This window comes from Nerophis ophidion, linkage group LG09, assembly GCF_033978795.1.
Source record: "Nerophis ophidion isolate RoL-2023_Sa linkage group LG09, RoL_Noph_v1.0, whole genome shotgun sequence".
Lineage (NCBI taxonomy): Eukaryota > Metazoa > Chordata > Actinopteri > Syngnathiformes > Syngnathidae > Nerophis > Nerophis ophidion.
In genome coordinates, this window is record NC_084619.1 from 71093536 (window position 1) to 71118596 (window position 25061).

The window sequence follows — 25061 nt, forward strand, 5'->3', positions numbered from 1 at the left end:
TGTGGTGAAGAAGGAGCTGAGCCGGAAGGCAAAGCTCTCAATTTACCGGTCGATCTACGTTCCCATCCTCACCTATGGTCTTGAGCTTTGGGTCATGACCGAAAGGACAAGATCACGGGTACAAGCGGCCGAAATGAGTTTCCTCCGCCGGGTGGTGGGGCTCTCCCTTAGAGATAGGGTGAGAAGCTCTGCCATCCGGGAGGAACTCAACGTAAAGCCGCTGCTCCTCCACATCGAGAGGAGCCAGATGAGGTGGTTCGGGCATCTGGTCAGGATGCCACCCGAACACCTCCCTAGGGAGGTGTTTAGGGCACGTCCAGCTGGTAGGAGGCCACGGGGAAAACCCAGGACACGTTGGGAAGACTATGTCTCCCGGTTGGCCTGGGAACGCCTCGAGATCCCCCGGGAAGAGCTAGACGAAGTGGCTGGAGATAGGGAAGTCTGGGCTTCCCTGCTTAGGCTGCTGCCCCCGCGACCCGACCTCGGATAAGCGGAAGATGATGGATTGATGGATGGATATATATATATATACGTATACATATGTATATATGTGTATGTATGTATATCAGAAGCTTGTGGATGGCTACCAAAAGCACCTTATTGCAGGTAAACTTGCCAAGGGACATGTAAGCAAATATTAACATTGCTGTCCGTATACTTTTGATTGCTCAAATCTTCAGTAGAGCCATAATAAATGTGTATGTATATATATATAGATGTGTGTGTACAGTATATATGTGTATATGCATACATATATACATATATATATATATATATATAATATGTATACGTGTATATATATGTTACATTTTTAAAAGAAGGACCATTTTGTGGCCTGAGTATAAAAAGTGTGACGTTATAAGTATTTTATTGAGTGGGCGTGGAGGGTGAATAATGGCAGTTGTGTGAGGCCAAGCAGGTTTAAGATGGCTGGAGAGGGAGGGGGAGGACCATCCCTCCTACCTTCCCCCTCCTCCAAGGCGTGGTCAAACAGCGAGGGAAAGAAAGAAAGTAAAAGTAGCGACACAGGTGTCAGTGGCAGTGGAAGTGTCAAGCCGGTCTTGTGGTGTCTCCCACCCTCCACTAGAAGACCCCCCCGCCCGCCCTCCATCGTGTGAGACGCCGGCAGGCAGCGACAACATGGCCGACATGACCTCCAAGGCGCTGGACGGGGGCTGGGGGTGGGCCATCGTGGTGGCCTCCTTCCTGGCCCAGCTGCTGGCGTACGGCTCCCCGCAGTCGGTGGGCGTCCTGTACCCCGAGTGGCTGCACGCCTTCCAGGAGGGCAAGGGCATGACGGCCTGGGTGGGCTCCCTGGTGGCAGGAGTGGGCCTCATTGCCAGTAAGTAACCATCTTATTTTGCTGCTATCGATGACCCCTTTCTGCCCTATCTTCAAACACAGTGTGACTGTTCAAACTTTGTGTCAAGTTCCAGCGGCCAAATGATTGAATAGATGTTTTTGATTAACCTTCGTCTTGTGTTTTAGTTTTTAAATGCATAAAAAACACCATTTATTTTTTCGCATCAAAGCTTTTTGACTTTGTCAGGAACCTCTTTGTCAACAAAATAAAACATTTTAATTTTTTCACTAAATTATAAAATGCTCTGGTCGAAATTATGCCCTTGGTGTTGTTAGGGTCGGTTTCGACCCAGTTATAAAAATAAGATGATAAAGCAATGATAAGAGCCAAAACTGAACACACTGACAGCCAGCTCCTCTCCCAATCATGTGGGCTTTAGTGGATTCTCATTTTACCTTCTTATCCTGTACAAAAACAAACAAAAGACGGACACTAAAAGTGTCACTTTTTGCCACTCTGATTTTGTTTTTTTATTAGTTTTGGAAACTAGTAATCTATTTCTCTTGGTTTCATTTGCTTGATTGGTTGTAGTTGGATTTCTGTTGCTGAAAAAAATACTTTTTGGCCTTTTTCTTGAAGTAAATATATATGGGTCGAAATTGACCCGTAACACCATAGATGTTACTATAGTTAAAATTCTTAAAATGAAAAAATAAATAAAACACATTTATTTAAGAGATGTGTTCTAATACCCCTTAGTAATAGTTAGGTAACACAACAACCTTTTTTTTATTTATAAGATTACAGTTGGTACAAAATGCGGCTGCTAGACTTTTGACAAGAACAAGAAAGTTTGATCACATTACACCTGCACTGGCTTCCTGTGCACTTAAGATGTGACTTTAAGGTTTTACTACTTACGTATAAAATACTACACGGTCTAGCTCCATCCTATCTTGCCGATTGTATTGTACCATATGTCCCGGCAAGAAATCTGCGTTCAAAGGACTCCGGCTTATTAGTGATTCCCAAAGCCCAAAAAAAGTCTGCGGGCTATAGAGCGTTTTCCGTTCGGGCTCCAGTACTCTGGAATGCCCTCCCGGTAACAGTTCGAGATGCTACCTCAGTAGAAGCATTTAAGTCTCACCTTAAAACTCATTTGTATACTCTAGCCTTTAAATAGACTCCCTTTTTAGACCAGTTGATCTGCCGTTTCTTTTCTTTTTCTTCTATGTCCCACTCTCCCTTGTGGAGGGGGTCCGGTCCGATCCGGTGGCCATGTACTGCTCGCCTGTGTATCGGCTGGGGACATCTCTGCGCTGCTGATCCGCCTCCGCTTGGGATGGTTTCCTGCTGGCTCCGCTGTGAACGGGACTCTCGCTGCTGTGTTGGATCCGCTTTGGACTGGACTCTTGCGACTGTGTTGGACCCACTATGGATTGAACTTTCACAGTATCATGTTAGACCCGCTCGACATCCATTGCTTTCCTCCTCTCCAAGGTTCTCATAGTCATCATTGTCACCGACGTCCCACTGGGTGTGAGTTTTCCTTGCCCTTATGTGGGCCTACCGAGGATGTCGTAGTGGTTTGTGCAGCCCTTTGAGACACTAGTGATTTAGGGCTATATAAATAAACATTGATTCTCTTGAGATTCGTGTTACCATTTTTAAAAATTGAAATCGAGGGGTATACTGACAAAAAAAAGGCCCAATGGCCCAAACCAAAAATATTAAAACCAATATTTTCAAGGATAAGGAAGCCTAACAAGGTAACCAAGAGACGAGAAACAAATTGGATGATAGATAATTGTTTTTAGTGTATTTTACAACTGATTTAAGACACGGGTCAAAACCGACCCGTTAACATAAGAGATGGTAACAGAAAGCTAACACAAGAGGAAGGTTAATACTTTACCTACTTTGTTGTGGGTCGACATGGTGCTACTTGGACCACCGCTTTAGATCGCGCAGGTGTTCCTAATGTTGTGTCTGAGTATTCATTATGGCAGCGTTTTCTGCTGACGCAGCAAAAGTGGTGTCCCACCTTTACAAACCCTCGATCAAAGTCTTGGGATGAAACAACGCCGCAAGCCACAGGTGAAGAAGACTGCAGTGGAATTAGGACCGGAATAGCTAAAAGGGTTTTTTAGGAATAATCTTGGGATAAAATATCATGGAGTTATGTCAACAAATGACAACATATGAAGAGAAATATCAGATTATACTTGTCATTGTCCCCAAGAATTTAGGCACACTCCTCATTCAAATTTAATGTAGTCAATACATATTTTTTTCCCTTTTAATAAGTTATCTTTTATGAATTTTTATTAACTCATAAAAAATGTATTTTTGCCCAATTTATTTTAAAAGTATGGCACCTTTTTTTTTTTTTAGAATTTGCTTTCAAACAATATAAACTATACTGTTTGTAGTTTCTTTTAAGAAAATACAACCATTTTTGATATTAGTTTGAATTGAATTAAAAATCACATTATTCATATTAAATGAAGCCAGATGTTTTTACATTTAAAATTGTGTTTATTTATAATCAATCAATGTTTATTTATATAGCCCCAAATCACAAATGTCTCAAAGGACTGCACAAATCATTACGACTACAACAAGAACCCACAAAAGGGCAAGGAAAACTCACACCCAGTGGGCAGGGAGAATTCACATCCAGTGGGACGCCAGTGACAATGCTGACTATGAGAAACCTTGGAGAGGACCTCAGATGTGGGCAACCCCCCGCCCCCTCTAGGGGACCGAAAGCAATGGATGTCGAGCGGGTCTAACATGATACTGTGGAAGTTCAATCCATAGTGGCTCCAACACAGTCGCGAGAGTTCAGTTCAAAGCGGATCCAAGACAGCAGCGAGAGTCCCGTCCACAGGAAACCATCTCAAGCGGAGGCGGATCAGCAGCGTAGAGATGTCCCCAACCAATACAGGCGAGCGGTCCATCCTGGGTCTCGACTCTGGACAGCCAGTACTTCATCCATGGTCATCGGACCGGACCCCCTCCACAAGGGAGGGGGGGACATAGGAGAAAGAAAATAAGCGGCAGATCAACTGGTCTAAAAAGGAGGTCTATTTAAAGACTAGAGTATACAGATGAGTTTTAAGGTGAGACTTAAATGCTTCTACTGAGGAAGCATCTCGAACTGTTACCGGGAGGGCATTCCAGAGTACTGGAGCCCGAACGGAAAACGCTCTATAGCCCGCAGACTTTTTTTGGGCTCTAGGAATCACTAATAAGCCGGAGTCTTTTGAACGCAGATTTCTTGCCGGGACATATGGTACAATACAATCGGCAAGATAGGCTGGAGCTAGACCGTGTAGTATTTTATACGTAATTAGTAAATCCTTAAAGTCACATCTTAAGTGCACAGGAAGCCAGTGCAGGTGAGCCAGTATAGGTATATATGTATGTATATATGTATATAAAGGTATATACAGCATAGGTATATATGTATGTATGTATATATGTATATAAAGGTATATACAGTATAGGTATATATGTATGTATATATGTATATAAAGGTATATACAGTACAGGCGTAATGTGATCAAACTTTCTTGTTCTTGTCAAAAGTCTAGCAGCCGCATTTTGTACCAACTGTAATCTTTTAATGCTAGACATGGGGAGACCCGAAAATAATACGTTACAGTAATCGAGACGAGACGTAACAAACGCATGGATAATGATCTCGGCGTCTTTAGTGGACAAAATGGAGCGAATTTTAGCGATATTACGGAGATGAAAGAAGGCCGTTTTAGTAACGCTTTTAATGTGTGACTCAAAGGAGAGAGTTGGGTCAAAGATAATACCCAGATTCTTTACCGTGTCGCCTTGTTTAATTGTTTGGTTGTCAAATGTTAAAGTTGTATTATTAAATAGAGGTCGGTGTCTAGCAGGACCGATAATCAGCATTTCCGTTTTTTTGGCGTTAAGTTGCAAAAAGTTAGCGGACATCCATTGTTTAATTTCATTAAGACACGCTTCCAACTGACTACAGTCCGGCGTGTTGGTCAGCTTTAGGGGCATGTAGAGTTGGGTGTCATCAGCATAGCAGTGAAAGCTAATACCGTATTTGCGTATGATTTATAATTGTAAAAAGGCCAATTACATTTTGACAAATCAATGATTATAACTTTAATAGATTTTTTTAATTGTGTCGTAGTTTACATGCTTTAAAACTAAAATGTAAAAATACATGAGTTAAAAAGCTATGATTATTATACAATAAAAAAAAAGGAAATCTTTGGTTGGTGTTATGAATATAATTTTGAATAATAAAGACTAAATATTTTTATGACATTCATACTTTCTATTGCTATAAATATTAAGTAAACATTATTTTAATAAAATTATGTATACATGATTTATTATTTGTCACTATTACAAATTACTATAATTTAGTAATACAAACAAAAAAGTCTAAACACTTATTGGGTTTCTCCTTCAATATTTGGACATGTTTGTGACTGGATGGACGTGGTAAAGCTACCGCGCTCCCAGACAATACAATACCTGCTGGGATACATTATTTTTGTCTTTTATTTATTGTGTGAATGTTTTTGGAATAATTCTGGCCTTTTATTCAACATTCAGGTAAATATTTCTAGGAGTAAACAGGAAGTTGTAGGGAAAATGAAACATTAACTGCAACTAAAAATATATTTTCAAACAAAGATGAAACAGGAAGTTGTAGTTTGAAGGAAAACATAAGCTGCCACTAATGTATATTTTTTAAACAAAAAAAACTTGAAACAGGAAGTTGTAGTTTGAATAAAACCATTAGCTGCAGCTAATAATATTTCTCAAAAACATAACAAACATGAAACATTAGCTACAACTGATCTTTTTTTTTTAACCAAACATGAAACAGGAAGTCATAGTTTGAATGAAAATATTAGGAACATTAGCTGCAGCTAATTTTTTTTTTTAAAGAACATACATATGAAACAGGAAGTTGTAGTTTGTATGAAAACATTAGCTGCAGCTAATATTTTTTAAATAACAAACATTAAACAAGAAGGGAAATTGTGTTTTTTAAAATTGGACACCTGTCCTGGGTCCTGGTGGTCTTATTGGACACGTATCCCGGGTCCTGCTGGTCTTATTGGACACCTGTCCTGGGTCCTGGTGGTCTTATTGGACACGTATCCTGGGTCTTGGTGGTCTTATTGGACACCTGTCCCAGGTCCTGCTGGTCTTATTGGACACCTGTCCTGGGTCCTTGTGGTATTATTGGACACGTATCCTGAGTCCTGCTGGTCTTATTGGACACCTGTCCTGGGTCCTTGTGGTATTATTGGACACGTATCCTGAGTCCTGGTGGTCTTATTGGACACCTGTCCTGGGTCCTGGTGGTCTTATTGGACACCTGTCCCAGGTCCTGCTGGTTTTATCGGACACCTGTCCTGGGTCCTGGTGGTATTATTGGACACGTATCCTGAGTCCTGCTGGTCTTATTGGACCCCTGTCCTGGGTCCTTGTGGTATTATTGGACACGTATCCTGAGTCCTGGTGGTCTTATTGGACACCTGTCCTGGGTCCTGGTGGTCTTATTGGACACCTGTCCTGGGTCTTGGTGGTCTTATTGGACACCTGTCCCAGGTCCTGCTGGTCTTATTGGACACCTGTCCTGGGTCCTTGTGGTATTATTGGACACGTATCCTGAGTCCTGCTGGTCTTATTGGACCCCTGTCCTGGGTCCTTGTGGTATTATTGGACACGTATCCTGAGTCCTGGTGGTCTTATTGGACACCTGTCCTGGGTCCTGGTGGTCTTATTGGACACCTGTCCCAGGTCCTGCTGGTTTTATCGGACACCTGTCCTGGGTCCTGGTGGTCTTATTGGACCGGTGTCTGTTGTGGGTCCTGGTGGTCTTATTGGACACGTATCCTGGGTCTTGGTGGTCTTATTGGACACCTGTCCCAGGTCATGCCGGTCTTATCAGACACCTGTCCTGGGTCCTGGTAGTCTTATTGGACCAGTGTCTGTCGTGGCTCCTGGTGGTCTTATTGGACACATGTCCTGGGTCCTGGTGGTCTTATTGGACCGGTGTCTGTCGTGGGTCCTGGTGGTCTTATTGGACACATGTCCTGGGTCCTGGTGGTCTTATTGGACACGTATCCTGGGTCCTGCTGGTCTTATAGGACACCTGTCCTGGGTCCTGGTGGTCTTATTGGACACGTATCCTGGGTCTTGGTGGTCTTATTGGACACCTGTCCCAGGTCCTGCTGGTCTTATTGGACACCTGTCCTGGGTCCTTGTGGTATTATTGGACACGTATCCTGAGTCCTGGTGGTCTTATTGGACACCTGTCCTGGGTCCTGGTGGTCTTATTGGACACCTGTCCTCAGTCCTGCTGGTCTTATTGGACACCTGTCCTCAGTCCTGGTCGTCTTATTGGACACCTGTCCTGGGTCTTGCTGGACTTATTGGACACCTGTCCTGGGTCCAGCTGGTCTTATTGGACACCTGTCCCAGGTCCTGCTGGTATTATTGGACACCTGTCCTGGGTCCTGCTGGTCTTATTGGACACGTATCCTGGGTCCTGCTGGTCTTATTGGACACCTGTCCCGGGTCCTGCTGGTCTTATTGGACACCTGTCCTGGGTCCTGGTGGTCTTATTGGACATGTATCCTGGGTCCTGGTGGTCTTATTGGACACCTGTCCTGGGTCCTGGTGGTCTTATTGGACACCTGTCCTGGGTCCTGGTGGTCTTATTGGACACGTATCCTGGGTCCTGGTGGTCTAATTGGACCGGTGTCTGTCGTGGGTCCTGGTGGTCTTATTGGACAGGTGTGGTGGGTCCTGGTGGTCTTATTGGACAGGTGTCCTGGGTCCTGGTGGTCTTATTGGACAGGTGTGGTGGGTCCTGGTGGTCTTATTGGACAGGTGTCCTGGATCCTGGTGGTCTTATTGGACAGGTGTGGTGGGTCCTGGTGGTCTTATTGGACCGGTGTCTGTCGTGGGTCCTGGTGGTCTTATTGGACACATGTCCTGGGTCCTGGTGGTCTTATTGGACAGGTGTCCTGGATCCTGGTGGTCTTATTGGACAGGTGTGGTGGGTCCTGGTGGTCTTATTGGACACATGTCCTGGGTCCTGGTGGTCTTATTGGACCGGTGTCTGTCGTGGGTCCTGGTGGTCTTATTGGACACATGTCCTGGATCCTGGTGGTCTTATTGGACCGGTGTCTGTCGTGGGTCCTGGTGGTCTTATTGGACAGGTGTGGTGGGTCCTGGTGGTCTTATTGGACAGGTGTCCTGGGTCCTGGTGGTCTTATTGGACAGGTGTGGTGAGTCCTGGTGGTCTTATTGGACCGGTGTCTGTCGTGGGTCCTGGTGGTCTTATTGGACACATGTCCTGGGTCCTGGTGGTCTTATTGGACCGGTGTCTGTCGTGGGTCCTGGTGGTCTTATTGGACAGGTGTGGTGGGTCCTGGTGGTCTTATTGGACAGGTGTGGTGAGTCCTGGTGGTCTTATTGGACCGGTGTCTGTCGTGGGTCCTGGTGGTCTTATTGGACAGGTGTGGTGAGTCCTGGTGGTCTTATTGGACCGGTGTCTGTCGTGGGTCCTGGTGGTCTTATTGGACAGGTGTCCTGGGTCCTGGGTCCTGGTGGTCTTATTGGACCGGTGTCTGTCGTGGGTCCTGGTGGTCTTATTGGACACATGACCTGGGTCCTGGTGGTCTTATTGGACAGGTGTGGTGGGTCCTGGTGGTCTTATTGGACAGGTGTCCTGGATCCTGGTGGTCTTATTGGACAGGTGTGGTGGGTCCTGGTGGTCTTATTGGACCGGTGTCTGTCGTGGGTCCTGGTGGTCTTATTGGACACATGTCCTGGGTCCTGGTGGTCTTATTGGACAGGTGTGGTGGGTCCTGGTGGTCTTATTGGACAGGTGTGGTGGGTCTTGGTGGTCTTATTGGACAGGTGTGGTGAGTCCTGGTGGTCTTATTGGACACCTGTCCCAGGTCCTGCTGGTCTTATCTGACACCTGTCGTGGGTCCTGGTGGTCTGATTGGACACATGTCCTGGGTCCTGGTGGTATTATTGGACAGGTGTGGTGGGTCCTGGTGGTCTTATTGGACAGGTGTGGTGGGTCCTGGTAGTCTTATTGGACAGGTGTCCTGGATCCTGGTTGTCTTATTGGACAGGTGTCCTGGGTCCTGGTGGTCTTATTGGACAGGTGTGGTGGGTCCTGGTGGTCTTATTGGACAGGTGTCCTGGGTCCTGGTGCTCTTATTGGACAGGTGTCCTGGGTCCTGGTGGTCTTATTGGACAGGTGTCCTGGATCCTGGTTGTCTTATTGGACAGGTGTCCTGGGTCCTGGTGGTCTCATTGGACAGGTGTGGTGGGTCCTGGTGGTCTTATTGGACGGGTGTCCTGGGTCCTGGTGGTCTTATTGGACCGGTGTCTGTCGTGGGTCCTGGTGGTCTTTTTGGACACATGTCTGTCGTGGGTCCTGGTGGTCTTATTGGACACATGTCCTGGGTCATGGTGGTCTTATTGAACAGGTGTCCTGGGTCCTGGTGGTCTTATTGGACACATGTCCTGGGTCATGGTGGTCTTATTGAACAGGTGTCCTGGGTCCTGGTGGTCTTATTGGACAGGTGTCCTGGGTCCTGCTGGTCTTATTGGACAGGTGTCCTGAACACCCTAAATGAGGTGTCTCCCCCCAAACGTCCCCAACATGTGAATGTGCTGAAAATGGTCATGTCCACCCTCGGGGCTGAACCAAGTATTTGTGACTGTGACGGATCCTTCCTTGGTCCTCCCTCAGGTCCCGTCTGCAGCGCCTGCGTGGACAACTTTGGCGCTCGCCCCGTCACCATCTTCAGCGGCGTGATGGTGGCGGGCGGCCTGATGCTCAGCGCCTTCGCTCCCAGCGTCCACTTCCTCATCTTCTCCTACGGGATTGTCGTGGGTAAGCGTTTGATGATGATGATGATGATGATGATGATGATGATGATGATGATGATGATGATGCTCATGTGAGTCGCATAATCTTCTTATCCTTTGAAAGTTGGATAAGACGCATTAGCATTAGCGCGTCGTGTCCAATTGCTTCATAACACAAGGCTGGATCAGAGCGAGGGATCACTTTTTAGTGCTGGGAACTTTTCCCGACTGTTCCTAATGTTGTGGCCGCAGGCCTGAGAGTGGACGCCATGCATGTTTGAAGACCACGCCTTTATTTTTAGACATCTACCTGCAATGCGGCGACAAAAGTGTGCAGCTAGGACACTATATTAGGAACAGCAAGTAACAGCATTTTCTACAGCAGTGTTTTTCCAACCACTGTGCCGCGTGAGATGATCTAATTTCACCTTTTTGGGTTAATAATATTTTGGCCGAATCCATCCATCCATTTTCTACCGCTTATTCCCTTTCGGGGTCGCGGGGGGCACTGGCGCCTATCTCAGCTACAATCGGGCGGAAGGCGGGGTACACCCTGGACAAGTCGCCACCTCATCGCAGGGCCAACACAGATAGACAACATTCACACTCACATTCACACTCTAGGGACCATTTAGTGTTGCCAATCAACCTATCCCCAGGTGCATGTCTTTGGAAGTGGGAGGGGCCTATCCCCAGGTGCATGTCTTTGGAGGTGGGAGGGGCCTATCCCCAGGTGCATGTCTTTGGAAGTGGGAGGGGCCTATCCCCAGGTGCATGTCTTTGGAGGTGGGAGGGGTCTATCCCCAGGTGCATGTCTTCGGAGGTGGGAGGGGCCTATCCCCAGGTGCATGTCTTTGGAGGTGGGAGGGGTCTATCCCCAGGTGCATGTCTTTGGAGGTGGGAGGGGCCTATCCCCAGGTGCATGTCTTTGGAGGTGGGAGGGGCCTACCCCCAGGTGCATCTCTTTGGAGGTGGGAGGGGCCTATCCCCAGGTGCATGTCTTTGGAGGTGGGAGGGGCCTATCCCCAGGTGCATGTCTTTGGAGGTGGGAGGGGCCTATCCCCAGGTGCATGTCTTTGGAAGTGGGAGGAAGCCGGAGTACCCGGAGGGAACCCACACATTCTCGGGGAGAACATGCAAACTCCACACAGAAAGATCCCGAGCCTGGATTTGAACCCAGGACTGCAGGACCTTCGTATTGTGAGGCAGACGCACTAACCCCTCTGCCACCGTGAAGCCCCAAACCAGTAATTATGGTCTGCAAATGTTGTGTTGTTGTTGAGTGTCGGTGCAGAGTAACCCTGTAATACTCTTCCATGTCAGTAGGTGGCGGCCGCTAGCTAATTGCTTTGTAAACGTCGTATCTAATACCTAAACCTAAAATAAACAAAAGGTGAGTACCCCTAAGAAAAGGCATTGAAGCTCAGGGAACAAAACTAAAACCGAACTGGCTACAAAGTGAAGTGAATTATATTTATATAGCGCTTTTCTCTAGTGACTCAAAGCGCTTTACATCGTGAAACCCAATATCTAAGTTACATTTAAAGCAGTGTGGGTGGCACTGGGAGCAGGTGGGTAAAGTGTCTTGCCCAAGGACACAACGGCAGTGACTAGAATGGCAGAAGCGGGAATCGAACCTGCAAACCTCAAGTTGCTGACACGGTCGCTCTACCAACCGAGCTATACTGCCCCTTTGAGCTGTAATTTGACCCCCTTAAAATGCTTCAAAAACTCACCAAACTGGACACACACATCAGGACTGGCGAAAATTGCGATCTAATAAAAAAAAAAAAACCCAAAACTCAAAATCGCGCTCTAGCGCCCCCTAGGAATAAAACACAGACAAAACTGCTCCAAGGAAGAAAACACAGACAAAACGGTGTATAACTTCCAGTAGGAATGTTGGAGAGACATGACACAAAAACCTCTATGTAGGTCTCACTTAGACCTACATTTTAATAATTGACATCTTCAGCAATATTTAACAGGAAGTTGGCAATTACCCCTTCAAAACAAAAGTTTTGTAAAAACCCATCACCTTTTTTTCAAACATTATGGGTGACGGAAAGAAGTTGTACAGTGATGTGTATTAATAAACGTGTTTTATTATTTGACAGTTATACAGGGAACTCATTTCAAATTTGGTGGTATTTAGTGTGTGGCATACAAAGTAAAAATTAATATTTTGAGAACCTGAATGGATATATATATACATTGGGTAAGTTTGCTTTATCCAAAGGCAGCGCTCTAAATCAAGTTACTTACTTGACTGCTTTAAGCAAGCAGCACCTACTAAAGTAAATAAGAAAAATGATAAATGGGTTGTACTTCAGCTACAATCGGGCGGAAGGCAGGGTACACCCTGGACAAGTCGCCACTTCATCGCAGGGCCAACACAGATAGACAGACAACATTCACCCTCACATTCACACACTAGGGACAATTTAGTGTTGCCAATCAACCTATCCCCATAGGCGCCGGCGCCCCCCGCTACCCCTGAAAGGGAATAAGCGGTAGAAAATGGATAGATGGTTGTACTTGTATAGCGCTTTTCTACCTTCAAGGTACTCAAAGCGCTTTGACACTACTTCCACATTCACCCATTCACACACACATTCACACACTGATGGAGGGAGCTGCCATGCAAGGCGCCAACCAGCACCCATCAGGAGCAAGGGTGAAGTGTCTCGCTCAGGACACAACGGACGTGACGAGGTGGGATTTGAACCAGGGACCCTCGGGTTGCGCACGGCCACTCTCCCACTGCGCCACGCCGTCCGTAAACAAAAAAACAGAATGCTGGACGACAGCAAAGACTTACTGTGGAGCAAAGACGGCGTCCACAAAGTACATCTGAACTTGACATGACAATCAACAATGTCCCCACAAAGAAGAATAAAAACAACTGACATATTCTTGATTGCTAAAACAAAAGTAGATGCGGGAAATATCGCTCAAAGGAAGACATGAAACTGCTACAGGAAAATACAGAAAAAACAGAAAACGCCACCACAGTAGGAGCACAAGACTAGAAGTAAAAGACTACACACAGGAAAAGAGCAAATAAGTCAGGGTGTGATGTGACAGTACACCTACTTTGAGACAAGAGCTATAGTCATGCATGCTTGCTTATGCTTTAAAGCAGGGGTCACCAGGTCCCCCGCTGGCTTGTTCTAAAAATAGCTCAAATAGCAGCACTTACCAGTGAGCTGCCTCAATTTTTTATATTGTATTTATTTACTAGCAAGCTGGTCTGGCTTTGCTCAACCTCTTTTAATTCTAAGAGAAACAAAACTCAAATAGAATTGGAAAATCCCATAAAATATTTGAAAGACTTGGTCTTCACTTGTTTAAAGAAATGCATTTTTTTTTTTTTTTTTACTTTGCTTCTTATAACTTTCAGAAAGACAATTTTAGAGAAAAAAATACAACCTTAAAAATGATTTTAGGATTTTTAAACACATATACCTTTTTATCTTTTAAATTCCTTTCTCTTCTTTCCTGACAATTTAAATCAATGTTCAAGTAAATTAATTTTTTTATGGTTAATTTTAATTTAATTCTTAATTTTAGCTTCTGTTTTTTCGACAAAGAATATTTGTGAAATATTTCTTCAAACTTATTACGATTAAAATTATTCAGGCAAATCTAGAAAATCAGTAGAATCAAATTTAAATCTTATTTCAAAGTCTTTTGAATTTCTTTTAAAATTTGTGTTCTGGAAAATCTAGAAGAAATAATGATTTAGAAATAGAAATATAGCTTGGTCCAATTTGTTATATATTTTAACAAAGTGCAGATTGGATTTTAACCTATTTAAAACATGTCATCAAAATTGTAAAATTAATCTTAATCAGGAAAAATTACTAATGATGTTCCATAAAAAATTTTTTTTAATTTTTTCAAAAACATTCAAATTAGCTAGTTTTTCCTCTTCTTTTTTTCGGCTGAATTTTGAATTTTAAAGAGTCGAAATTGCAGATAAACTATGTTTTCAAAATTAAATTTTCATTTTTTTTCGTGTTTTCTCCTCTTTTAAACCATTCAATTAAGTGTTTTTTTTCATTATTTATTCCCTACAAAAACCTTCCGTAAAAGGAAAAAAAAATGTACGGCGGAATGACAGACAGAAATACCCATTTTTTTTACATGCATACACGGGCGGCATAGCTCGGTTGGTAGAGTGGCCGTGCCAGCAACTTGAGGGTTGCAGGTTCAATTCCCGCTTCCGCCATCCTAGTCACTGCCGTTGTGTCCTTGGGCAAGACACTTTACCCACCTGCTCCCAGTGCCACCCACACTGGTTTAAATGTAACTTAGATATTGGGTTTCACTATGTAAAGCGCTTTGAGTCACTAGAGAAAAGCGCTATATAAATATAATTCACTTCACTACCGTTCAAAAGTTTGGGGTCACATTGAAACGTCCTCATTTTTGAACGAAAAGCACTGTACTTTTCAAAGAAGATAACTTTAAACTAGTCTCAACTTTAAAGAAATACACTCTATACATTGCTAATGTGGTAAATGACTATTCTAGCTGCAAATGTCTAGTTTTTGGTGCGAGGCCCATTCCCAGCAACTATCACTCCAGTCTTCTAATGGTACCATGTGTTTGCTCATTGGCTCAGAAGGCTAATTGATGATTAGAAAACCCTTGTGCAATCATGTTCACACATCTGAAAACAGCTTAGCTCGTTACAGAAGCTACAAAACTGACCTTCCTTTGAGCAGATTGAGTTTCCGGAGCATCACATTTGTGGGGTCACTTAAATGCTCAAAATGGCCAGGAAAAAGAGAACTTTCATCTGAAACTCGACAGTCTATTCTTGTTCTAAGAAATGAAGGCTATTCCATGCGAGAAATTGCTAAGAAATTGGAAGATTTCCAACAACGGTGTGTACTACTCCCTTCGGAGGACAGCACAAACAGGCTCTAACCAGAGTAGAAAAAAAAGTGTGAGGCTGCGTTGCACAACTGAGCAAGAAGATGAAGTACATTAGAGTTTGTAGTTTGAGAAACAGACGCCTCAAAGGGCCCCAACTGGCATCTTCATTAAATAGTACCCGCAAAACACCAGTGTCAACATCTACAGTGAAAAAGGCGGCTGCGGGATTCTGGGCTTCAGGGCAGAGTGGCAAAGAAAAAGCAAAGATTAAGATGGGCAAAAGAACACAGACATTGGACAGAGGAAGACTGGGAAAAAAGTGTTGTGGACGGATGAATCCGGTTTTGAGGTGTTTGGATCGCGATGAAGAAGGTTTGTGAGACGCAGAACAACTGAAAAGATGCTGGAAGAATGCCTGACACCAGTAATGCGATGGTCTGGGGTTGCTTTGGTGCTGGTAAGGTGGGAGATTTGTAAAGGGTGAAAGGGATTCTGAATAAGGAAGGCTATCACTCCATTTTGCAACACCATGCCATACCCAGCGTTTGATTGGAGCCAATTTCATCCGACAACAGGACAACACACCTCCAAATTGTGCAAGAACTATTTAGAGCAGAAGCAGGCAGCTGGTATTCTAATCGGTAATGGAGTGGCCAGTGCAGTCACCAGATCTGAGCTGTTGTGGGAGCAGCTTGACCGTATGGAACTCAAGAAGCGACCATCCAACCAATCCAACTTGTGGGAGCGGCTTCTAGAAGCGTGGGGTGCAATTTCTCCAGATTACCTCAACAAATTAACAACCACAACGCCAAAGGTCTGCAATGCTGTAATTGCTGCAAATGGAGGATTCTTTCATCCATCCATCCATCCATCCATCCATCCATCATCTTCCGCTTATCCGAGGTCAGTTCGCGGGGGCAACAGCCTAAGCAGGGAAACCCAGACTTCCCTCTCCCCAGCCACTTCGTCTAGCTCTTCCCGGGGGATCCCGAGGCGTTCCCAGGCCAGCCGGGAGACATAGTCTTCCCAACGTGTCCTGGGTCTTCCCCGTGGCCTCCTACCGGTTGGACGTGCCCTAAACACCTCCCTAGGGAGGCGTTCGGGTGGCATCCTGACCAGATGCCCGAACCACCTCATCTGGCTCCTCTCGATGTGAAGGAGCAGCGGCTTTACTTTGAGTTCCTCCCGGATGGCAGAGCTTCTCACCCTATCTCTAAGGGAGAGACCCGTCACACGGCGGTGGAAACTCATTTCGGCCGCTTGGGGACGGCGTGGCGCAGTGGGAGAGTGGCCGTGCGCAACCCGAGGGGCCCTGGTTCAAATCCCACCTAGTACCAACCTCGTCACGTCCGTTGTGTCCTGAGCAAGACACTTCACCCTTGCTCCTGATGGGTGCTGGTTGGCGCCTTGCATGGCAGCTCCCTCCATCAGTGTGTGAATGTGTGTGTGAATGGGTAAATGTGGAAGTAGTGTCAAAGCGCTTTGAGTACCTTGAAGGCAGAAAAGCGCTATACAAGTACAACCCATTTATCATTTATTTATTTGTAAATGGTGGTATAGCTCGGTTGGTAGAGCGGCCGTGCCAGCAACTTGAGGGTTGCAGGTTCGATTCCCGCTTCCGCCATCCTAGTCACTGCCGTTGTGTCCTTGGGCAAGACACTTTACCCACCTGCTCCCAGTGCCACCCACACTGGTTTATATGTAACTTAGATATCGGGTTTCACTATGTAAAGCGCTTTGAGTCACTAGAGAAAAGCGCTATATAAATATAATTCACTTCACTAATTCACTACCCGTGATCTTATCCTTTCGGTCATGAAAGGATAAGAAAGGACATGAAAGGATTCTTTGACGAAAGCAAAGTTTGATGTAAAAAAAAAAAATCTAACTTCAAATACAAATCATTATTTCTAACCTTGTCAATGTCTTGAATCTATTTTCTGATTGATTGATACTTTTATTAGTAGATTGCACAGTTCAGTACATATTCCGTACAATTGACCACTAAATGGTAACACCCCAATACGTTTTTCAACTTGTTTAAGTCGGGGTCCACGTTAATACAAATATATACTATCAACATAATACAGTCATCACACAAGTTAATCATCATAGTATGTACATTGAATTATTTACATTATTTACAATCCGGGGGTTGGGATGAGGAGCTTTGGTTGATATCAGAACTTCAGTCATCAACAATTGCATCAACAGAGAAATGTGGACATTGAAACAGTGTAGGTCTTATTTAGTAGGATATGTACAGCCAGGGGCTTCACGGTGGCAGAGGGGTTAGTGCGTCTGCCTCACAATACGAAGGTCCTGCAGTCCTGGGTTCAAATCCAGGCTCGGGATCTTTCTGTGTGGAGTTTGCATGTTCTCCCCGTGACTGCGTGGGTTCCCTCCGGGTACTCCGGCTTCCTCCCACTTCCAAAGACATGCACCTGGGGATAGGTTGATTGGCAACACTAAATTGGCCCTAGTGTGTGAATGTGAGTGTGAATGTTGTCTGTCTATCTGTGTTGGCCCTGCGATGAGCTGGCGACTTGTCCAGGGTGTACCCCGCCTTCCGCCCGATTGTAGCTGAGATAGGCGCCAGCGCCCCCCGCGACCCCGAAAGGGAATACGCGGTAGAAAATGGATGGATGGATGGATGTACAGCCAGCAGAGAACATAGTGAGTTCACATAGCATAAGAACAAGTATATACATTAGAAGTACATTTGAGTTGTTTATAATCCGGGGAGATGGGATGTGAATGGAGGAGGGTATTAGTAAAGTGAAGTGAATTATATTTATATAGCGCTTTTTCTCTAGTGACTCAAAGCGCTTTACATAGTGAAACCCAATATCTAAGTTACATTCAAAGCAGTGTGGGTGGCACTGGGAGCAGGTGGGTCAAGTGTCTTGCCCAAGGACACAACGGCAGAGACTAGGATGGCGGAAGCGGGAATCGAACCTGCAACCCTCAAGTTGCTGGTACGGCCGCTCTACCAACCGAGCTAAACCGCCTCACAATCAATTTCGATCTCGTGACCTGCATGTTGACCAAGTTTTAGCAATATTGTTGTTATAAGCGCAAGCACAGAGGAACTACTTTTGTTATTGTAAGCGCTAAAGCCGAGGAACTACTTTTCAGCGGTGCGGCGTGATCATAGTTAGCTAACTAGCGCATACTGGCCGACCTTGAGACCTCCGAATTTGGGAGATAGTAAAGTGTTGAAGTTGCCTGGAGGTGTTGTTTTAGAGCGGTTTTGAAGGAATATAGAGATGCACTTACTTTTATACCTGTTGGGAGTGCATTCCACATTAATGTGGCATAGAAAGAGAATGAGTTAAGACCTTTGTTAGATCGAAATCTGGGTTCAACGTGGTTTGTGGAGCTTCGCCTGGTGTTGTGGTTATGGCGGTCATTTACGTTAAGGAAGTAATTTGACATGGGTGTAGCGGATTTTATAGACCAGGCTCAGTGCAAGTTCTTTTACTCTGTCCTCCACCCTGAGCCAGCCCACTTTGGAAAAGTGGGTTGGATTGAGGTGTGATCTGGGGTGGAGGTCTAAAAGTAACCGGATTAGCTTATTCTGGGATGTTTGGAGTCTAGATTTGAGGGTTTTGGAGGTGCTGGGGTACCAGGAGGTGCAAGCGTAATCAAAGAAGGGTTGAATGAGAGTTCCCGCTAGAATCCTCAAGGTGCTTTTGTGGACCAGAGAGGAGATTCTGTAGAGGAATCTTGTTCTTTGGTTGACCTTTTTGATCACCTTGGTTGCCATTTTAGCCTCTAGAATGGAACCTAGGTAGGTGATCTCATCCTTCCTGGTGATAACAATGTCACCCACTTTTATAGTGAAGTCACTGACCTTCTTAAGTTTGATATGGGACCCAAATAGGATGGATTCCGTTTTACTTAAGTGTATGGATAGCTTGTTGTCAGCGAGCCAGGTGCAAATATTGAGGTGTTCAGCACTGAGGATTTGTTCCACCTCTGACTTGTCCTTGCCGGATACCAGCAGGGCCGAGTCATCCGCAAACAGGAACAATTCACAGTGGCATGCTGATGGCATGTCATTCACGTATATTAGGAACAGTAAAGGTCCTAGGTCCTAGCTAGACTTTTGACAAGAACAAGAAAGTTTGATCATATTACGCCTGTACTGTATATACCTTTATATACATATATACATACATATATACCTATACTGTATATACCTTTATATACATATATACATACATATATACCTATACTGTATATACCTTTATATACATATATACATACATATATACCTATACTGGCTCACCTGCACTGGCTTCCTGTGCACTTAAGATGTGACTTTAAGGTTTTACTACTTACGTATAAAATACTACACGGTCTAGCTCCAGCCTATCTTGCCGATTGTATTGTACCATATGTCCCGGCAAGAAATCTGCGTTCAAAAGACTCCGGCTTATTAGTGATTCCCAAAGCCCAAAAAAAGTCTGCGGGCTATAGAGCGTTTTCCGTTCGGGCTCCAGTACTCTGGAATGCCCTCCCGGTAACAGTTCGAGATGCTACCTCAGTAGAAGCATTTAAGTCTCACCTTAAAACTCATCTGTATACTCTAGCCTTTAAATAGACCTCCTTTGTAGACCAGTTGATCTGCCGCTTCTTTTCTTTCTCCTATGTCCCCCCCTCCCTTGTGGAGGGGGTCCGGTCCGATGACCATGGATGAAGTACTGGCTGTCCAGAGTCGAGACCCAGGATGGACCGCTCGTCGGGACCCAGGGTGGGCCGCTCGCCTGTATCGGTTGGGGACATCTCTACGCTGCTGATCCGCTTGAGATGGTTTCCTGTGGACGGGACTCTCGCTGCTGTCTTGGAGCCACTATGGATTGAACTTTCACAGTATCATGTTAGACCCGCTCGACATCCATTGCTTTCGGTCCCCTAGAGGGGGGGGGTTGCCCACATCTGAGGTCCTCTCCAAGGTTTCTAATAGTCAGCATTGTCACTGGCGTCCCACTGGATGTGAATTGTCCCTGCCCACTGGGTGTGAGTTTTCCTTGCCCTTTTGTGGGTTCTTCCGAGGATGTTGTAGTCGTAATGATTTGTGCAGTCCTTTGAGACATTTGTGATTTGGGGCTATATAAATAAACATTGATTGATTGATTGATAGTATACTGCCTTGGGGGACTCCACAGCTTACTGAGAGGGGAGGGGCACCTCTACCACCTATTTCCTCCCCTCCAAGGAAGATTGCATCCAGCTCGATGAGGTTTCGTCGAATCCGATTGCTCGGAGCTTATCCAACAGTATAGCGTGGTTAACGGTGTCAAAGGCTATTCATTTCACAACATATGGTGGTGAATAAGTGTGACTTTTCATGGAAAACACAAAATTGTTTGAAGAGTAGTGTAGATTTATTTATTAAAGGTAAATTGAGCAAAATGGCTATTTCTGGCAATTAAGTGTGTATCAAACTGGTAGCCCTTGGCATTAATCAGTACCCAAGAAGTAGCTTTTGCTTTCAAAAAGCTTTAAAGTCATATCCAACAGTTGCCAGAACCACTTTTTACTGTCAACTGAGTTTGGTTTTTGAATGATTTCTGCTTGGTGGTGTGCCTCCGCATTTTTTCAACATCAAAAATGTGCCTTGGCTCCAAAAAGGTTTAAAACACTGTGATATTGACTGATTGAAACTTGTATGAATAGATAGCACAGTACATAGTCCGTACAATTGACCACTAAATGGTAACACCTCAATACAATTATCAACTTGTTTAAGTCGGGGTCCCAGGTCACTGGTCTGGAAGAAGTCTTTAAGCATGAAGCCATGAGAAGAAACAAACTTCCAAGAGAATCTGACCTGATTGGCCAAGCTGTTGTTCTTTGCACTTAAACTCAAAGAGTTTGTCCTGTCTCCTGCACTCTAGGTCTGGGTTGCGGTCTGGTCTACGCAGCCACGCTGACCATCACCTGCCAGTATTTTGACAAGCGCCGCGGCCTGGCTCTGGGCATCGTCACCACAGGTACTGTTCTTGCATCTCTTCTCCACACTTTCATGTTTGCTGCTGGGAGAACCTTGAGGAACCTGCAGGAGAACCTCTGCAGACAGTCCAGGGGTGGACTCGGGCTGAGGACTGCAGTGGCCATCCATCCATCTATCCATCTTCTTCCGCTTATCCGAGGTCGGGTCGCGGGGGCAGCAGCCTAAGCAGGGAAGCCCAGACTTCCCTCTCCCCAGCCACTTCGTCTAGCTCTTCCCGGGGGATCCCGAGGCGTTCCCAGGCCAGCCGGGAGACATAGTCTTCCCAACGTGTCCTGGGTCTTCCCCGTGGCCTCCTACCGGTTGGACGTGCCCTAAACACCTCCCTAGGGAGGCGTTCGGGTGGCATCCTGACCAGATGCCCGAACCACCTCATCTGGCTCCTCTCGATGTGAAGGAGCAGCGGCTTTACTTTGAGTTCCTCCCGGATGGCAGAGCTTCTCACCCTATCTCTAAGGGAGAGACCTGGAAACTCATTTGGGCCGCTTGTACCCGTGATCTTATCCTTTCGGTCATGACCCAAAGCTCATGACCATAGGTGAGGATGCGAACGTAGATCGACCGGTAAATTGAGAGCTTTGCCTTCCGGCTCAGGTCCTTCTTCACCACAACGGATCGATACAACGTCCGCATTACTGAAGACGCCGCACCGATCCGCCTGTCGATCTCACGATCCACTCTTCCTTCACTCGTGAACAAGACTCCTAGGTACTTGAACTCCTCCACTTGGGGCAGGGTCTCCTCCCCAACCCGGAGATGGCACTCCACCCTTTTCCGGGAGAGAACCATGGACTCGGATTTGGAGGTGCTGATTCTCATTCCGGCCGCTTCACACTCGGCTGCGAACCGATCCAGTGAGAGCTGAAGATCCCGGCCAGATGAAGCCATCAGGACCACATCATCTGCAAAAAGCAGAGACCAAATCCCGCGGCCACCAAACCGGAACCCCTCAACGCCTAGAAATTCTGTCCATAAAAGTTCTGAACAGAATCGGTGACAAAGGACAGCCTTGGCGGAGTCCAACCCTCACTGGAAACGTGTCCGACTTACTGCCGGCAATGTGGACCAAGCTCTGACACTGATCATACAGGGAGCGGACCGCCACAATAAGACAGTCCGATACCCCATACTCTCTCTAAGCACTCCCCACAGGTCTTCCCGAGGGACACGGTCCAATGCAGTGGCCGTGTTTTGCAGAAAGGCTCGTTTGCGAAAAGCCAGCTGGCGTCCATCAGCTGGACACCACTTAGAACCAAATGGACTTTGCGTCACTAAAGTCTCGCCCGCGACGCCTTTATTGTTGTTATTATGATCCGCTGCAAATATGGTCGACTTTACAACATGGTCGGCTGCCAAGAGGCGTTGACTTGACCTGGGCTCTGTTTACTTCCTGGATAAAGTCCATGTCGATAGAACTGAAAGAAGTTATGGAAGCCAATCGCTCCGAGATAGCAGAATAGATCATTTTATTTATTTATGTGAGGTTATCTTCAGGTCCTTTTCCACGCAACAGCTCCAGAATACAGCACAATGTTGATCTATTGTATCGTTATTATTATCATGATGTTATACAAAATATCATTATATGTTAGCTCCACCGACCCCCCCCCCGTGACCCCCAAAAGGGACAAGCGGTAGAAAATGGATGGATATACCTGTATATCAGGGGTGCCCATTACGTCGATCGCGAGCTACCAGTCGACCGCGGGGGGTGTGTCAGTCGATCTCCAGCCAGGCTTTTAAAAAAAATAGACCTAAAAATTAGTGATCATCAATCTTCACCAAGACGTCACTTAAATGACATTCACGGTACCGGAGGGTCTTGTGAGATGACGCTGGCTGCTGCAAGATCATTATTATGAAAATATGACCGAGAGGAAGGCGAGAAACACTTTTTATTTCAACAGACTCTCGCGCCGTACCTTCCGTCAAAACTCTAAAGGCCGACTGCACATTTCCTATCTTCACAATAAAAGCCCTGCTTCATGCTGCCTGCGCTAACTAAATACAGAGTCTCGGAAAACTGGCGTGCACAAGCGATCCCTCAGAAAGCTGGCGTGCACATCACTTGTGCACGCCAGCTTTCTGAGACTCTTATTTTGTTAGCGCAGGCAGCATGAAGCAGGGCTTTTATTGTGAAGATAGGAAATGTGCAGTCGGCCTTTAGAGTTTTGACGGAAGGGACGGCGCGAAAGTCTGTTGAAATAAAAAGTGTTTCTCGCCTTCCTCTCCGTCATTTTTTCATAATAATGAACTGGCAGCAGCCAGCGTCATCTCACAAGACCCTCGGGTGCCGTGAATGTCAATCAAGCAAGCTACGGAATTTGCCGCCAATGTTTTTCTTGTAAAGTGTATGGAAGCTGGATGAATTAGATGCCAAAAACCAACCACTTTCATGTGGTATTGTACAGAAAGGACAACTTTTTTTCTCCTCCATTTGAAAATGTGGGCGTTATCATCATTACTGTCTGATTCCAATCAATGCAAGTCATCAGAATCAGGTAATACACCAACTTATATTCTTGTCTTTGTGAAAGAAAGACATCTATATGTGTTACACATGCTTGTATTATCATTAAACACATTTAACTTGTTTACAAAAGTGTCTCTTTCATATATAAATAAATATAAATGATATATATAAATGAGGTAGATCCCCTCGAGTTGGTCAATTGAAAAGTAGCTCGCCTGCAGAAAAAGTGTGGGCACCCCTGCTGTATATTATACATTATTGCCCCCTATTGGTTGTGCCTTGCAAAACACGTTAGAGGAGCTGCAAAGAACAATTATTCCAATAGTCGATTAGTTAGCCATGGATGATTATGGCTTATTAAAAAACTTCAAATGGTGATTTTGATTTATTCCGATTAAAAAAGTTTCACAATTTTCAGAAATTGATTTTAAAAACAAAACTATACCAAAAATGAATAATCCATTTTAAAAACAATATTTTTTTAAGAATCTCTTTTTGATTAAAAACATAACTATTATTTGCATTATCATTGATATTGTTGCTTTTGGTCATTTTTGGTGTGTCTTGGTTGTCTGTTACCAAGTCTGCTGTGATTACAACACACTCGTGTTTGATTCTGGAAGTAGGAACACACACCTTGCCAGAAGTCAGACGTGTGTTGCTATGGAAACAGAACTTAATGTACAGAATAAATCAGTCTCGCAAATTATTAAAATGATCAAAATACGGTAAATATTGTACATATTACATGTTGTTATGAAGGTGTCTGTTACTACATGATATATATACTTGCAGTGTGTATATTGTACATATTACATATTGTTATGAAGGTGTCTGTTACTACATGATATATGTACTTGCAGTGTGTATATTGTAAATATTACATATTGTTATGAAGGTGTCTGTTACTACATGATACATATACTTGCAGTGTGTATATTGTACATATTACATATTGTTATGAAAGTGTCTGTTACTACATGATATATATACTTGCAGTGTGTATATTGTACATATTACATATTGTTATGAAAGTGTCTGTTACTACATTATATATATATATATACTTGCAGTGTGTATATTGTACATATTACATACTGTTATGAAGGTGTCTGTTACTACATTACAGTATATGTACTTGCAGTGTGTGTATTGTACATATTACATATTGTTATGAAGGTGTCTGTTACTACATGATATATATACTTGCAGTGTGTATATTGTACATATTACATATTGTTATGAAGGTGTCTGTTACTACATGATATATATACTTGCAGTGTGTATATTGTACATATTACATATTGTTATGAAGTTATCTGTTACTACATGATATATATACTTGCAGTGTGTATATTGTACATATTACATATTGTTATGAAAGTGTCTGTTACTACATTATATATATATATATATATATATATACTTGCAGTGTGTATATTGTACATATTACATATTGTTATGAA

At 44.7% G+C, this 25061-nt stretch overlaps 1 protein-coding gene across 2 annotated transcripts in view; it reads left to right on the forward strand.

Annotated features, from left to right (window-relative positions):
• Positions 1–893: 893 nt before the first annotated feature.
• Positions 894–25061, forward strand: part of slc16a9b (solute carrier family 16 member 9b) — a 34470-nt gene continuing 10302 nt past the window's right edge. Inside the window, exons 1-3 of one of the 2 annotated variants that reach the window (XM_061911729.1) lie at positions 894–1342; positions 10098–10241; positions 21010–21105. In XM_061911729.1, coding sequence (XP_061767713.1) covers positions 1141–1342; positions 10098–10241; positions 21010–21105 — 442 coding nt within the window. In that variant the 5' untranslated portion in view covers positions 894–1140. The remainder of the gene's footprint in view (positions 1343–10097; positions 10242–21009; positions 21106–25061) is intronic. The other variant, XM_061911728.1, reaches the window with a different exon arrangement.